Below are 17,927 nucleotides of genomic sequence, written 5' to 3'. Positions count from 1 at the left end.
TACGGCAGTTGTAATCCAAGCATCATCTTTACATGAAAAGAGTTTTTGCAACTCTGCTTTTAATAGGTCGTTCCAATTAACTTGTGTCCCTCACTACCTACATTTCTGTCCTTGTTAATAATCAGATTTTGGATTGTTCTCTTATCCTCCAAATCATGAGATCATAGCAAGGCTACAAATAATGTGCAAATATTTAGAGTAAGAGAAACACCGATCATGGCAATGAACAAAAAAATAACCCTACAGAAATCCAGGGCATAATCCTTTCAATATATGACTGTTCACATCACAAGCAAACCCAACTAATGAGATTTTAAAATGAGAAGACTCTAAAATGCATGAGTTAGTGTAGTAAGAAGTTAGAAAGCGAAATAGAGTGAGGGATGATACGTACGGAATGGAAGGAAAGACAATTGTGAGTGCAGGAGATGAAAAGGACAAGAAATAGAGGAGAATATGGGAAAGGAATATATACAAGAGTTCCCGGAGAAGAGTGAAAAAGAACAAGGAATGGAGGAGAATATGTTTAGTTATCGGAGATGCAGGAGAAAATGCTTCTGGAACATGGCCATACAGCCCAGAAAACTCACAGCAACCCAGTGATTCCAGCCATGAAAGCCTTTGACAACACAATGGTAATGTCCAAGGGCACCTCAGCTGAGGAAAGAAAACTGCACTGTAATCTTAAGCATTTCAAGTAATTAGGCAGATTCCCTCAAGGGCTTACAACAGCACAATTTTCCTGTAGCCTGAAGTAGAGGCACCCAGGGTTGAGAAAGTGTGCCCAAGCCACCCAGCACATCTATATCTGCCTTAGACAATTGAGCAGAAGCACCCTGAAAAGTAGATGAGGAAGAAATATTTTACAGTTTTAATTTTACTTATTTTCTTATACACAAATGAGCATTCCTTGACGCAATCTACACTGACCATTTCATGCAGTTTCAAACTGGTATTGAAGAAAGCGGTTTTGCTGTGCAGATGATTACAATGGAAATCCTGAAACCACTTTGAAGCCTGGATGGTGATGACACAGAATGTAGAGCACTGCTGCACATGAAGGGCTTTCTTTTATATGCTTTGGTGGAATTTTGTTAATTGCTATCATAGTTGAACTGCATTAAATGGTCAGTTTAGATGGGCCCTTGTCTGCACATAACTGCAACTTGAGCAATCATTGTAACCATTTTAGCAAGAATGGGTAACTATGGCCCTCCAGATGTTTTAGGCTTAATTTTTGTCATGCTTATCCAAAATGGCCAATGTAGAATGTGAATGGGTCCTTTGAAAAAAAAATGTACACACACTTATATATAATTGTATATGTATGTAGTGCCAGACAATTGGTCGCCTCTTACTGAAAGATGCTTGCATATAATAAGCTTTCCCTCAATTACTCATATAATCAAAAATTAAGATCAGTGTTGATGAATTATTTTATTTTGGATAACGAAGGAGGAGGAAATAATTTGCAATGCAGATTTGACTGTCTGTTTTGTGAATGTAACATTGCAAATGCTCTGTATGGTTTACACCTTTGCCGAAGCAGAAAAGGTAAAAAGCAGGGAAAGAATCCCCACAGAATAAGCATTTAACATACAGTGTGCTGTGTCACAGAAATGCCTTACCATTATGTTGAACAGAGAAAAGGAAATACCTTCCTAAGTAAGGATCATTGAGTATGTCACTGGTTAATTCCTGCTCTATGCTCCTCATTAGCATTACTCTCAAGTATCTGATTACCATATCCAAAATATTAAGACATAATAAGTAAGAAGGTGCACATAATTGGATATTAACCAGAACATACTTGACTGGGCAGGAGGTAGGGCCTTGCTTAAACTAATCCTGCTATATATTAATCACCAATTAATGAATGGGTTCCAAATTTATTTTCTGTTATAAAACACCAGTGACTAAGCTTTTCTAACAAAATGAACTGGAATAACAGGACATTAAAAGAGAACCTTTTAAATTTTGTCTTGAATTACAGGGGCTGTATTATCTGTGCTTTCACCATTTGTCTTTGCCAAAATTAAAACATAAGTGATGTCATCAGCAAGTCTAGAAGACAGTGTGTATAGTGTGGTTTGAACAAAACGTGGGCATTTTCAAATGTATGCATGAAAAGATCTACTCAGAGCCTTCTTTCCGTTTTTCAGTCTGCAATCCTGAAAAGCCATTTTGGCTTTGTAAGGTATTCTATATTACATCCATTTGACAAATTAGAAATGCAGCTTATAACATATAGCTGTAGGGCAGTATTTTTGTAGTTTGCATGGACTGCCTGCCTATACACACAAATGGGAAAGACCCATGACAGGACGGACAATCTTCACATCTAATTCTAACTTCATACAGGGTTGCTTGCTAAAAATGGTTACTGGCAGAAATGATACTTCATCTCTCAGATGCATCACACCAGAAGCATAAGAAAATGTTATGAGAGCATATTCAATTGCAGCAGTTATTTTGTGATTAAGTGCTCGAAACTGCTATGGAAGAAATCAAAGGCAAGGGGACAAGTCATCGTGTGATGTCTTTTCTATGGCTCATGCATGTACTTTCAAGATTGGATCCAACATTCATATCCAAAAGTCTGTTCAGTGAGATAATTTCAGAACTATTCCTAAATTGTGAAAATTGTGGATGTATGACAAATCTCAAAAGAAAGATTTATATCCATCGAGGACCCATTTTACCCATTATTTTCACCAGTTCATGGGCTCATATATTAAACCAAAAGTTTCTTGTAAAAGTTGGGATTGACACAGTAATATAAACATTCTAAAACGAAGACCTCAAAAGAAAACAAAGGCTGGTAACGGCAGCACTTTGTATAACATAACTTCCTGTAAACAAAAACAAGTAGTTCTGGGGCCATACATAGTCTATATGGCTTGGTTTGGATTTCACATTAAGCTTAGTTTTAGCACAACAAAAATGTGCATGCCTCAAACTTACATGTTTTCTGTATTTTTCTGGCACCACCATGAAGAGTATAGAAGTTCTGTATGTGCAGCTCACTGTTTTGTCCCAACCCAGTAAACTATGTTTAATTTTAACCAGTTAAAATTAAAAAATTTGAAAAAGCGATGTTCAAACTATGAAGCCCACTTATGTAAAAAACAGATAACATCAATTGCAGATTACATTTAAAGTGAAATCCTAAATTGTGGTTTATGAAAATCAGGATTGATTGGGGCCATATGGAGTGTGCTCATTTTGGATTTCTGGTTACAATGACATAGCATTTGGTATAGAAGGCATGGGTATGGATAAGTGTTGACTGAGAAAGAAAGTTTTGCTCACAGAAATAATGTTAAATCCAGGAAAGGGAGAGGAAGCCTATTGTTTCATTTTTTAATTTTTAAAAAAACATGTTCTCTCCTAAAAATGAAATGCCCTGTCTTCATTTATTTATCATATATTTCCACATATCCTTAGATATGACACAGGATATCCTGCATATCCTCAGATAATGCTATGAATGAATGCCTTATGGATTTAGTTTTTTTCAGTGAAGGGGCACTTTGCCACATAGCGATGAGATTTGGACCTAAGAAACAACATAAGGGTTAACTTCTCCCTACTGCACCAAATTCAGAACCATTCCTCCTCCTTGAATAGATCTAGCTGACATAAGCATAAGCATAACACTCAAAACAAGAGCACCCAGTCTTTGATATGTGATATCATGTTTGCTGCAGATTTCATGCATGACAATGCATAGTTGCTGTATGAGAAGGAACAATTGGTAAGGGTGTGCAAACAGGTTATGTTTGACCAATGCATTACAATGCAGATGCCTAAATTGCAGCCCTGTTGTTATTTACTTTTAACATGAATAATGAACACATCTGTGTTATCCATTGCTGAGTTGTTGTTGTTGTCTCTTAATTTGTTCCTCTTCATTTTAATAAACCTTAAATGAATGCTTTCTAAAGACATGGCAAGATATGCAAGCCAGTAGTCCTTTTATCAACAGTTTTGCCACAGAAATACACAAACATTTCAATGGCTCTTCATTAGCAAACAAATCAACAAGTGATATTTTAATGCATGACTTTATTCCATCTCTGTGGGGACCGTAGTTGAGAGTGTGATGTACAGTACAGAGAAAGGAATCATCAGCCACAATGTCCCAGGGCTCTACCCATTGAGGACTTCTCAGCCTCTGCTTAAAGAGTGCATTTAATTGACTGATAGACAGTAGCTTCTTTGTTCACAGAAGACAGCGAAGTAATGGCAGCTTGAAAATCGTACCATCTACAGGGTCTCCTGAGACTAGTAACAGGGGGATATGTGTCAGGAATAAATAAATAATCTAATTATTAAGCCACTTCCTGTCAAGTTAACTCCAATTTGTTGGCTTTTGAAGGCAACAAAACGAGGCATTTTTCCTCATTATGCTTCTCTTTTTATACCACTGGTAATCACAGGCGGATTAAAGGGTGCCTGATTGGTTTTTTTGTCAAGGAACTGAGAAGCAGCCAAGAGTATAGAAAAACAGTGTTGGGGTTAGAAGAAATTTCATGCTTGTCTCCTTTCCAGCTCCCTAACAGCCCACACTGCTGCCCCATACAGTGCCGCCAGCTGTACAGCAAATGTGTACCCCTCCAACGGGGTACCCTACCAGGCCACAAGCTCCATCCTGAGAGCCGTGAGATGCCTCACAATCTTGGCAGGTAGCTACTGCTGTCATAGGCATAAAATTCTAAAGGTGACCTACGAAACCCCGTTAGCTCACCAAAGGCAGCCATATGAGCAGCTGAAGTTTAAAACACACGCAGACAACACTTGCATTCCCGCATATTATTCATCAACAGAATGCATTTGCTGGAGATAAAATAGAAACAACCAGAAGCCAGTTTGAAATACCTATGGAAAAATATTAAAGGGAAGAAGGACCATTTATGCTCTAGGAAGCAAATTTGTTTTTGTGTTTGAAAATATATACACAAAACAGAATTTTAAAACAAATTAGTGCAAGCTTGAGACATTTATTTCCCAATGCTTGTTTAAGAAATAACTTACAAGCTAGAAAAAAACAAGAGAGGAACCTGCCTCGGTACCCTTAAATGTATGGGAACTACTGTAGTATGCATCAGATGAAACACTACTTATTGTAACTTCATTAGAGGTCTTTACACTATGGATGTGATTCTTTGTATACTGCTGCTATGTGGTAGTTATTTCAAATAGAGGCTGTACAAGAATCAAAATTCACCAAACATATGAAGAAACACATAGGAAAGGTTACCAATGTAATACATTTCTGACTGAAGATAAGTATCTCGGATCACTGATTTTAACGAAGTATCGCAAGTTTGGATTTCGTTCGAAAACTTATAAAACAAAGAGAATAAAACTATTTATTACGAATTTTCTTTTTGAATATAGTGTGAGAATTTTCACATCTCTGGCAAATAGACAAAATACCGTAACAACTTTGAGTCCTGTATCAGCAGGAAAAAATGGAACAGACATTTTGTATTAAGTAAATACATGTGAAGAGCTGCAACAGTAAATGGAGAAGAAATAAGATTTTTAGGTCGAGAAAGGTTTATAAAGAACAGATGGTTTGGTTACTGTGTGTTTATACCTATACTTGTCTCTCTCTCTCTTTTTCTGGACCGCTTACAATTATTTTTGGTTAAACTGTGCAGATAATTAAAGACTATTTAATATTTCCTATCTGCTTCACTGGTACTTGGAATCGGGTTTTCAGTTACAGTTTGCAAATTCCCACTTTGCACGAATTCTACTAAGCAGTAACACTTCATTTTGCATAAGTTTTATCTGATGTCCCCACACAGAGCTGCCAGCTGTACAGCAAATGTGCAGCTTGCAATCCAAGGCTTACTAGGCCACGGGCTCCATCCTGTGATCTTCGAGGCCCCTTGCTGTCATTGGCAAGCTTTCCTTGCTATCACTGTTACTCTCTCTCCACACTACACAGAACTTAGAATCATCTGATTATTAGAATTTGTGGTCCACATTCCATTTTATCCTTTATTTAATCTATCCCCAGACCACACATTTGTTTAAATGTTTTGGCTGGTTTACAAATCATGCAGCCATCTGCACAGTAGGTGTAACACCATTGTTTTAAAAGATAAAAGTTATATTTCAAATCAACAAAGATACAGCCACTCCAAATGCGGCAGTGTTTGTTATTCTGCCTGGTTTGTTTGGACCAACACGAAGAAATAAATAGAATTATCTGTAAATCGATGAACATCTATGAAAAACAACACCCAGCAGAACACAGAGCTTGCTCCATTACCTACGTTAATATCATGACAGCTGAGGAGAGATGACCTGGCCCACTTCTCATCTCTCCTGTACAGATGGCTATTAAAAGAGAAAGTATCCCTTTTGTATGGTCCATGTAGAAACCCTTTATGAGCTTTTCAAATAAGCCAGCATTGCTCACATGAGGGTAGCTTTCTGTAGTATTAAACAAAGCAGATTTCATCTTTTTTTCCTCCTCAGCTGCTCATCAAACAAACCAAATTCACCAGATTTAATATCAAACCTTGAATCTGTGAATTTTGCTCTTTTACATTTATTTCTACATTTATTACTATATAAAGCTATTGAAAATTCTGTGCTAGCTACTAATATAAAAACTCTATACTTGCTTCATGTTAGAAGCAGAAAAGAATGCATCTTTCCCACTGCTTCACCTGAAGCTGTATTCAATTAAAAGGTGAAGTATCCATTTTTTTCATGTTTTGGCAGGTACTGAAAATATATATACAGGTTGAGTATCCTTTATGCAAAATGCTTGAGAGCAAAAGTGTTCTGGATTTTGGATTTTCTTGGATTGTGGAATGTTTGCACTTGCATGGATGTGCATAACGAGATATCTTGGAGATGGGACCCATGCTTAAAATTCATTTATGTTTCATATGTACCTTATACACATAGCCTGAAGGTAATGTTATACAAATCCTTTCTAATAATAAAGTTATGAACACTGAACCACGAGAACGCAAAGATGTCACCATCTCTGCCACTGGACTGGAATTCTGGATAAGGGATGCTGAACCCACGTAAACATACCTTTGTGGCTGGTAATTTTTTCTTTGAAACAGTATTAAAAACAGTTTGCATTTTCTGTCTTCACAAAAAATACCATTATTTTTTAAAAATATGGAAGTTAAATTGTTTGGGATCTAGGTTTACAAGACATACCAAGTTCACATTCAGATAGAATTGTAGATTTTCAATGGATATTTTGTGAAAGGTTTGGTAATCTCAGTCACCTCAGACATCCACTGGGGTTTAAGTATTATAATTATTTTTATATAATGCTGCCTGCATAGCTGAACTAAGGAGAAGCAGTGGAAGAGGACAGAGATAGTTGCTTCAGAAAGGAAACGGCGGGTACTCCTGACTGAGATGTTAGATTGTGTATAAAAATCTGCCCCTATTGAACAGATATATTAGTCAACATGTAATAAAGAATATAGCCCTGTGTATAATGTATAGATTTGTTATTTCCCCTCAAAATAGCCAGCCTAATGTGCCAGGTACTGTTACCATATTTGTACCCAATGGGTCCAAAGGTTTCCTTCACTCTTGAAAACCCAGAGAAGACCTGGAGCCATTGGCTCACAGATTGGCAGAATGCCATTTTGAGAAGCACTACTCGAATAAATGCACTCTCAATCTCTGGCTAGTGTCAATGTGAAAACTGAAGCTTTTGATCTCCTCTTCAAATGTACATAAAAAGACCATGTGAGCCTGATGTTGATATTCCGTAATTCTTGCAATGAAAAGCCATGGTTTGCTGTTACGTATAACCCAGTCAGTCCTCCTTGACTACACCACTTCGTTTTTCAAAACAAACTTTTATTCTCAACTAAATATAATTGTTAGCAGTTAGACAGACTTTAGGATTCCACATAGATTGAAATGTTATAGCTACATGATTCTGAACAAAATCAGGCAGCTGTGGTAATTTATAAGCTACATAGAGTACAAGACTAGAAAGAGGACAGAGGATGAGAGTTTTTAAGAGATGAAGAATACAAAATAATCCATTGCATCACCCAATATTTCTACATAATGTTAATTTATTTTTGACAACCAATACTAGTAGCACAGAAACACAGAGATTGTGATTCCTCCTAACCTGCTTTCTCAGTCTGATCCGTCCTCGGTGGTGAATGTGCCTCTTTATTGTGCTCAACTAGCGGATTACAAATTTGCTCACTATGTTTCATGAGACAGTCGTCTGTGGCTGTTTGGAACATATTTACCTCTTTGTAATGACTCATGGGCCTTGTAGTCCTGCTCATGACATTGTGATGCCTGATGAAGAAGAAAACTTGGGTTTTTTACCTTCCCAGTCAGAACTGGAATCTTCCCAGCCAGGTTCTTCCCAGCCAGATCTGGGAACCTTGCACCTGCAAGAGAGTTGTGTTCCAGAAATATGCCAAACAAACCCTGAGCCTACATCTCCTGTGTTTTCTCGCCATGAGTTTTGTAAACAACAGAGAGGTTTGGAAGCGGCCTCGCGCAGGAGTGCTAGAATAGCTGCTAAGAATTTAGCCAATTAAGCCTGCTTTCCGTGAGAATCTTTAAGGAGTCAAACATCTGGTCTCAGAGATTAGCTTTGTTCCTGGTTCCCAGAGAACTGCTCTCGGCGGGAAAGTTAGACTCTATATAGGTGTTTTACTCTCGAAGTAACTTCGCGGAGTCAATTCGTCAGCCTCCGGAGCGAGTTGTGTCTGGACAGCGCGCTCCGTTCCAAGCCTCGTTCCTGTTCAAGCCTTGTCCTTGTTCTCAAGCCTTCGCTCCTGCTTCCCAGCCTTGTTTACCTTCGGACCTTGCCTCGCCTTCCAGGACTAAACCTTGCCTTGTTTCACGGATTTTACCAAGTAATTCCACGGACCTTGTTCTTGTTCCTCGTTACCTTGTTGCCTTGAATCAAGCCTTGTGTTCCAAGTATCAAGTTATTTCCTAGCCTTGCTCAAGTTCATGGACTAAAGGACCTTGTCATCTCCCCTCACTTGCTTGGCAAGTGAGTGTTTCGGTTATTGGATTACAACTTTGGACCTTAATATCTCATATTGGACATTGTTTCTTTGGACTAATTTTGACCTTTCCTGAAAGGTCTGACTCTGAACTATTTTCTACACTTGTTTTTATTAACTTTATATACTCCTTCAATAAAGATATTAGATAGATTCTGGCCTCTGTGTATGGTTATTGGTGCCCTGCAGCCTGGGTCCTGACACTCTTTAGGGATTTATGCGCTTGCTGCAATGCCAACCTCCCCTGTACTAGAAATTTTCATCTGACTAAAAAGGATAATTGATGGTTGGTAATTATCAGTCAAAAATGATCAGACTGAAAAAAAAATTAAGCCTTAATAAAATAGATCTTGGCCATATCAGCACTTTATTTTGAGTGCTTCAGCTCTTGGGTCTCATAATTGTATCTCTAATTCTTTGCAGAGTTAATAGGGAAGGAGGAATCCGATTCCCCTTCATCAAGATCATCTTGTACTATGTGATGGAGAGAAAAGGAGTACAATTAACTATCTTAACTATCTACCGTACTATTTTAAAAAAATTATTATCTCTTCAGATTAAATATTTCTTCATAAAACTTCATTTTAGATTAAGCTTCTCTCATTTTTATGAAACATAACAATGCTTTCTGCAGAAACAGAGAATTACCAGTACTTGAAAACACAAGTGGTAGCGCTATTCAGTTGTTCAGTATTTGATATGAAATAGGGAGTGCACGGATGCTGCTACTGGCCCAGTAGACTCCATCACACCCATGTCATTAGCAATGACAGATGCAAATTTTCTCATCCTAAACAGGAAAGTGTGTTTTGATGCACCAAGACACCAAGTTTGCATTTTAGGACTTTAAGGACTTGCACAAAATATTCATACAAAAATTATCTGTTTTCATAAATACCATCAAAAAGATCTGCAAAAAAATCTCACAATTTCATCAAGAAAACATTTGAAATGAACCCTTTTTACATGCACCTTCAAAATAAATGAAAATTTCCATCTGTATCTCTCATGTTGTCCCATCTCATACACATAAAAGCTGTTCCCAGTGATGTGGGATGTCCAGAAAAAGTAGAATTGGAAAATTTATGCTGTTCTAAATAACCCCTGGTGGCACAGTGCGTTAAAGCGCTGAGCTGCTGAACTTGTGGACCAAAAGGTGCCAGGTTCAAATCCCAGGAGCGGAATGAGTGCCCGCTGTTAGCTCCAGCTCCTGCCAACCTAGCAGTTCGAAAACATCAATCAATCAATCAATAAAGTTTATTGCACTAGCCATAGGCCATGACATCAATAACATACAACCTTTATAAAAACATTCCAATGTAAAGCAAAACCCGTTCAAGATTTAAAAACTAGTACTTTAAAATTTTGCTGGCAGAAACCTAGCAATAACAGCGTCTAGTCTGTGACCTCCTTAACCATCTCCCTTTCCCTATCTGGTCTCCGGCGAGGTTTTTGCTACTCTATCTCTGATCTTTTGGGCAGCGATTGCAAATGTGGCTACTTTTAGTGTTATATTTTTATCATAATCTGCTAGTAAGGCACCAATCACGGCAGGTTCTTGCCATGCTGCCCTTTCTTTAAGAAGTGTTCCCAGGAGATTTTTTCTGGGGTCATTATACAAAGGGCAGTACAATAGATAGTGAGTTAGATCTTCTTTTTCCCCGGCGCCACAAATGCAAAGCCTTTGGGCATGAGGGATCCCTCTGTATCTCCCTTCTAGCCAGTTTGAGGGCATTGTTTGGAAACGCAGGGCTGTAAAGGCTTTCCTCAACTCAGCTGACGTTAGGTCTTGAAGGTATTGTTGGCAGTATTGGTCACTCTTTAGTCTGGGATACCATATAGAAAAACTTTGCTTTTTACTAATCTCTAAATTGTCGGCTGCATCCTTCTCAAAGATATTGTCCCTAATCGCCTTCTTGTCTAGCTGCATTAGAGTTGTTATTGACCCGTCAAAATATTGATGGAGCAAGGCTAGCCAGGATTGCACCCAACCTCCCCGTTTAAACTGTTCCCTCAAGCATTGCTTTGCTATGCTCTCCTCCTCCATTCCTAGCAATCTCTTCCCATACGAGATGTTAAGCTTGTGCATTCTGGCCTTGAGTGAGGGAAGATCTAATTCCAGTCTTAGTTCGAAAACATGCAAATGTGAGTAGATCAATAGGTACCGCTCCGGCGGGAAGGTAACGGCGTTCCATGCAGTCATGCCGGCCACATGACCTTGGAGGTGTGTATGGACAACGGCTTAGAAATGGAGATGAGCACCAACCCCCAGAGTTGGTCACGATTGGACTTAACGTCAGGGGAAACCTTTACCTTTACCTAAATAATGTTAACTGATTAATCGTGTTTGTTTTAAATATTATATTCAAACACATACAAAACTATATGTATAAATTATTTTACTGGAGTATTTGCAATGATGTAAGAAGTAAGAATTGCAATAATAAAAGGAGAATTGGCACATAGTCCCCTTATATGTAACAAAAACTCGGCTTTGACTCGGTCTGGACTAAGGTTTATGTTCAAGGTTTTGTGGATGAAGTATTTTGTATTGTTTTAAATCTGTATTTAACTGCGTATGTTTTATTCTTTTATATTGTTGTGTATTGGCATCGAATTCTGCCAGTTTTGTAAGCTGCCCTGAGTCCCTTCGGGTGAGAAGGGCGGGATAGAAATGATGGAAATAAATAAATAAATAAAAACTCTACAAATGAAATAGCAGTTTTTAAATGTCATAAACCTAAAGAAATAAATACACAATTTTTCTTCTGCTGAGTATAAATGTTCTACCTTCAGCACAACTCATTCACTCGCTGCACCTCTTAATTCCATTTGAGGTTGAGAAAAAATTCATTCAATACAACTCTTTGAACATTTTATTTCACTAAAGGATGTGTGTGAGCCTGTTGGTTCAGGCAATGTATTATATTTTACCTTGACTACTTGTACTTGTGACTGATTGAGAAGCAAGAGATTTTGTGGAATAGAAACAAGCTTAGCAGTACATTCTTTTTGTCAGCTTATGTGATTGAGTGCTAAGGTTTGTCAATGCTTGCCTTCCTAGAAGAATAAGTAGAACTTCACCTTCTATATTTAGACCATCTAACACAACTGATTTCAACACCATAGCCAAAACAACTCTGTTTGTATGTATGTGTGCAAATGTGGTAGAAACCTTTCCACAGAAAATTATAGTTTAGCTCCCCGCTCCCTGTCAAATATTCCTCCTTGGTTTATACATGTAGATTGCTGTATAATCTAGATTTTTATGAAAGCACAGCAACTGCGCAGGATACTGAGCAAATGTGAATGGACTTTCTAGATCACCAGGTCATGGAAAAATCAGTATGAACTGCAGTACTGATCTTAAGTAGCAACAGCAATTTTAATTATAGGGTTAGTCCATGGATTAATGCTAGTTCACAAGTTATTAGCGCGATGAGCCATGAATTGGAAAATGAAAACCCTGCAAACACAAATATGACATCAGCACCTGGCATAGTGAAAACAAATGTGGACATCCCCTATAACAATTAACATAAGATGCATTATCTTATACTCTTCTTCCAAAATAATATACAAACAGTATCTTGATACACAACACAGAGAAATTCACCCCGATTTCAACAGATCTATTCCTGATCCGAAGTATCCTTGAATCATAGCTTTTTCCTCTGTGTGGGCATTACAAATACATTTAGCAGAACTGTATCCTTCCAAATCATGCAGATAATCGGTTAAATCATGAGTGGGGCCCACATTAACACAGGTTACATGGGAGGAAATACAGGGCAATTAGGAGTTCTGAATGATGGAAATGTAGCAATGTTTGTTTCCCATTAAATGGTATAATGTTCCTAGATGGAATGCAATTTTAAATCTAGAGATATTCTCTATGCCTATACAACAACAACAGAAAGTTTACAGTTTTCCTGCAGAGTAAAACTAGTTTTGTTTTTATCGTTTCTGAGAAAACATTACAGGTTGATAGTTTTCCACGATTTTCTTACCCTAAAAGCAATATGACGTTTCCTCATCAATGATGCATCTCAAACATGGGAATTAGGTGTTACATGCTTTAAATGCAGGTAAGTGAAGCATGACTTGCAAGTCACACTGTATGTAGGCATCTTCTCCCAATGTGGAAAAATTCCATAGTGAGAACACATAAGTCGATGTCACTATGGTTATGGCATGAAGCAATATCATGCATGACAACCAACAGGAGAAATGCACCTGTTTTCTATTCTACCTCATCAAACTTTTAAGGCTCTAGGGCAAACGGGGGCACCTACAACATTAGCATTTTTGCTCCAATGATGAAAATAACTACTGCGGGAAATATTTTTATCTCACAAGTCAGATCTGGGTGTATCAAAATCTCAGAATTTCTTAACACATTTAAATGTCAAGTTCTTCTCAGATTACAACAGGAATGATATCCATGAACAAAATTTTCAACACCAGAAGAGACTTCCAATGCTAACACAATTTTAATATAGAAATTTTTTTAAAACCCCAATACTTATTTTCCTAGATCCCAAACTAGCTTGATACAGTTTTATCTGTTAAAAAAGAAAACTCAATTGTTCTCTACCAAATGATCATAGGCAGGTGGAAAGTGGGTGTCAAGTAAACATACCCTATGAGACTGACAATCCAGAATAATCCCTCACCCACACAGAGAAGTGTCAATTTTCTTCGTGTCAAATGTTCAATTCTGCTGTTTGCTGAACATCTCATTAAAATTTTCCAAACACTGAGATCCATCTAAATAACTGGAAAGAGGTGTATGTGTGTTCTGTGTTCTTTTAGCTTCCAATAATCAACATGATAAAAAATGCTAGTGCTTTATCATGTACACCGACTCCCAGGCTTTTTCTAGACCTTAAAAGTTCTTCTTGACTTTTACCATTCTTAGTAGTTTAGGATCATGATTTCTAAGGTGGGCAACCCAATATTATCAATATTTATTTGACCTAAACATTAATATAGTGCTTAGAGGCTTCTGCTCCAATGCCCCACATTGACTGAATTAGCATGGGTTGCCACCAACTTGTGATCCAAGCAATCTCACTGCCTGGGGCAAGAGCAGAAACACCTTCCCACAATTAAATTATCACCCCCTTTGCTATTTTCTGGACTATGGTGGAGGAATAAAGAAAGTCTTGCCTTGTACTTTCTTTATGTCTGTTTTGTCACTAGGTGAAGGTCTTACTTTCTAAATATCTGTGATTTAAGTGTTTGAGTCATTCTTTACATACTATATATTTCCTTTGATCTGCTCTCATTATTTTCTGTTAGCAATTATTTATATTAAAATTGTTATTTCACCTTCTCTTTCTAACTTCATTGTATTTCTTTAATTATGAGCTATTGTTGGAGGGATTATAGGTATGAGAATTTTTCAGATTGCAATGCTATGCTCATTTTTCTGGGAGCAAGCCCCACTCAACACAGTGGAATAATATTTCACAATGAATGTGTAAAAGATTACTATCAGTGGTGACTGATGGCTTACATACCAGTGGGATGGTGAAATTGATTTCAGTTTTCATTCATCATTTAAGGGATCTATCAAATATACTAAACTCTACACCCAAAACAGAGTAATCATATTTAATTTTCAACCTACAACAGGACATGGAAGCCACCTTAGGTTGCTTCCTTGTAGATATGTGTAATTGTCTATCGATTGGGATACTATTGCCACAAGCGTATTAGAAGATTATATGGGATAACTTTACTATTTTGACACTTCCTAAAACCAGACACAGGAACATATAATCAAGATAACAATAGTAGTGAATTAGAATAAATCCAGTCTTACATGAAGCATCTTCTGCTAACCATCCTTGTTTACTCACAGGAAAAAGAGGAGCTCATCTGCTTCAGGACTGTATGTTATTTTCCATGTGATCTGTACACATCTCCTACTATTGCAGTTTTAATCGATTCATTGATGGTTATCCCTTTGTGCATTTTAGTACTATCTTTCTTGACATTGTTCAGATAATGTTCTGCAGCTACTTGTACTTCATTGCAAGGGTCATTAGGCGGACAGCAGAGAACTGTCCTAGGTTTGGTTTGACCATGTCAGGCATAGTGCTGACAAACCTTATAAAGCAATGGTAATTCATACTAATACAACAGTGCTGATTCCTGGTGTTTGCTAATTTACGCTATGACCTAATGGGTAGGCTGAACCTACCATTAGGAAAGGTGAAGTTAGCCAACATAGGCTGCTTATCTTGAGACACCATGCAAGCATAACAAACATAACTGTCAGATCCATAATTAGTCACATAGTGGCTAAAAACTGAAATAAATGAAACTTCATGAATATGAAACAACCTACGGATTTAAACAAAACTATACAAAGTATGAAGAAAAATCTGGATGTAACCCTCATTTTTGTTGTCATATGAGCAAGTTGTTATAGTTAGATTTTTTACAACAGACAGCAACATTTGTTGGTTCCTCTACTCATTTATTACTAGCAGAATATCTTAGTTTACAAAGCTATGTTGACACACTCCTATGTTATATCTTCAGCTTCACTCAAAAACTATAAAGTGCAACATGTACTCCATTGTACCCCTTTTCTTCTGCAAATAAATTAACTAAAATTCACTGGCAGCATGATTCTAAACATACTTAGTCAGAAATAATAGGCTGGAAGGAGATTTACTCCATATAGCATATGAATTCCTACAAAGATTTTGCTTGAATTAAGCCCCATTTGACTCATAAGTGGTGACTTCAGAGTAATGATTCTACTATAAGTATTTAGCATTTTAGTCATTTTTCTTAAAGGTTTGAGTTATTAACTGAAGATAACATATACTGAGTTGTAGTGCAATGAAATTGAAGGGAAAAAAATGTAAACATCAGGCAGTAATACAAAATATGAAGTGATACCTATAGAAGAGATCCAAGGATATTTTTTTAAAAAATAAATGGACTTGCAGTTATAGAGTGGTATACTGAATTGAATCTTCTGGGGGAAGTTTCAATGTGCTGTTTTGATTTCAATGTTAAAAAAAACAGTGTAAAAGGAGTACAAGGCAATGATGCTAATTCCTGCATGAGGGTTTTTTATTAAAAAATAACAGAAAGAAAAAAGGCAATGTTGTTTTATTAGCTGGCAAAAGATGTGCTTGATAAATTTAATTGGCTTGTAGAATCCTTAGTATTATTACTAAGTGGTAACCAAATTATGAACAGTACAGATAACCCTAAGGGAGTAAGCAAATAATACCAAAATATAATGATCAAAGACAATGCTTAGTATTTCTTATGATATTTGCTAACTTGAGCTACCTCATATACATATTAAAAACAATGAATGAAGCTTCATAACACTTCCAAGAACAGGTCTGAGCTTTGTCTCCAATATATTTCATTTTGTAGGTAGTTCACCTCAACTGTTTTAAGCAGTTTAAACACAACATCTATCACTATTTTATGGCCACTGGAATTATTTATGTTTCTTATTGACAAAACTTGCCAGTTCTTATACTGATACTAAGGTGTTTGAGCAGCACTCAGTAGTGTCATTATCATAATAACTTCTGAAATTAAAACCTGTCTAAAACTCTGTGGAAAGCTAACAACCAGTTCATTAACCATTCCTGTTAGTTTGTTTTCAATAATGCAAAAATGATTAGAAGTTTAATTTGTTAATCACCTGTGTTTTGACTGGCAGTAGTATGATTCTCTGCAGAAGTGTAAACTAGCCCTCACAGAAAATAAAGCATGCTAATGTTTTATTAGGTCTAATAATGTGTTTTGTTTTTTTTAAAAAAAACTCTCACACCTGGGTAAATCACTGATGCTTGTACAATTAATTTCTCCTTAACTCTCTTTAATTTTACAGGCAATGATGAATACAACTAGGAGAACAGTCTGTCTATCATCAACAAGATTTAGTACTTCACTCACCAATCATGTGGTTTGCAACATGAACCTGGATATCCCACTCGTTGTAGAAAACCATCTGGCACTTGATGCACTGATAGGTCTTCTTCTAGAAGAAACAATGGTGAAAAGTCTTAATTAAGGAAACAGTACAAACAATTTCACTCTCAGAACACTCACTGGGGAAAAAATCCAGTAAACTACAAATACTATACAGACATTTTAAATACGGTTAATACAAGTACACAACCACACGTTCCTTCTGTCTCTTTCTCGCGGCTCTTTCATTGTGAAATTTTATTGTCCATGAAAGGCCCAAACTATTCAGGACTAGGGCCGGTACTTTTTTTTATGCCTGAGATGGTTCTGGCTACATATCAAGTCTTTTCCAAGTGCAAACTAATAACAGAATGTATATAACTACTGTTAATAATAAGTTAACCAAATGGATTTCCAGGTTTGCCCCAGGCTAAAAAATACCTGGGAGGGTGTGTGGGGGACTGACCTTCCCAGGTATGGGGTGGATGGGGACGTAATCTTGGGATCACCATCAATCCCCACATCCATCTCTTCTCTTCAGGCTTTGGTAGCCCAGGAAAGGGGGACACAGGGTGGCAGTGCCATGCTCCCTGTTCCCCATTTTGTCTTTAAATTTACTGGAAAGGCCCTCAAATGGAGCCCTGGGGTTTCTAAGCAGTTCCTTGCAAGTAAGTCCCTCCCCTCTCCAAAGCTCCTAGTGTGTCATATGTACGTGCCAGGAGCTTAGAAGCCTCAAGCCCCCCCCCCCCCACCCCACCCCGATATCCCTAGGTTGATTGCGGATTGATCAAGGAGATTATCTGGCCACCACCCTGCCCAAATGGCGGTGCTTTGGGCCGCCGTTTGGCCTCCAATCCAAGAGGAACAAGCATTTTAAATATTGACTTCTTTTGGGTCTTAAGCCTGTATAGAAGCAAC

The 17,927-nt window shown here is 37.4% G+C and overlaps 1 protein-coding gene across 5 annotated transcripts in view; it reads right to left on the bottom strand.

Annotated features, from left to right (window-relative positions):
* znf521 (zinc finger protein 521) overlaps positions 1 to 17,927 on the bottom strand; it is a 327,852-nt gene that overhangs the window by 150,199 nt on the left and 159,726 nt on the right. For 3 of the 5 annotated variants that reach the window (XM_062980436.1, XM_062980434.1, XM_008108626.3), the window contains one exon: positions 16,995 to 17,079. In XM_062980436.1, the coding sequence (XP_062836506.1) occupies positions 16,995 to 17,079 (85 nt within the window). The remainder of the gene's footprint in view (positions 1 to 16,994; positions 17,080 to 17,927) is intronic. The other 2 variants (XM_008108625.3, XM_062980435.1) reach the window with 1 other exon arrangement.

Source organism: Anolis carolinensis, chromosome 4, assembly GCF_035594765.1.
Source record: "Anolis carolinensis isolate JA03-04 chromosome 4, rAnoCar3.1.pri, whole genome shotgun sequence".
NCBI lineage: Eukaryota > Metazoa > Chordata > Lepidosauria > Squamata > Dactyloidae > Anolis > Anolis carolinensis.
The sequence above is the reverse complement of the archived record's forward strand: the minus strand, read 5'-3'. Positions and strand labels throughout refer to the sequence as shown.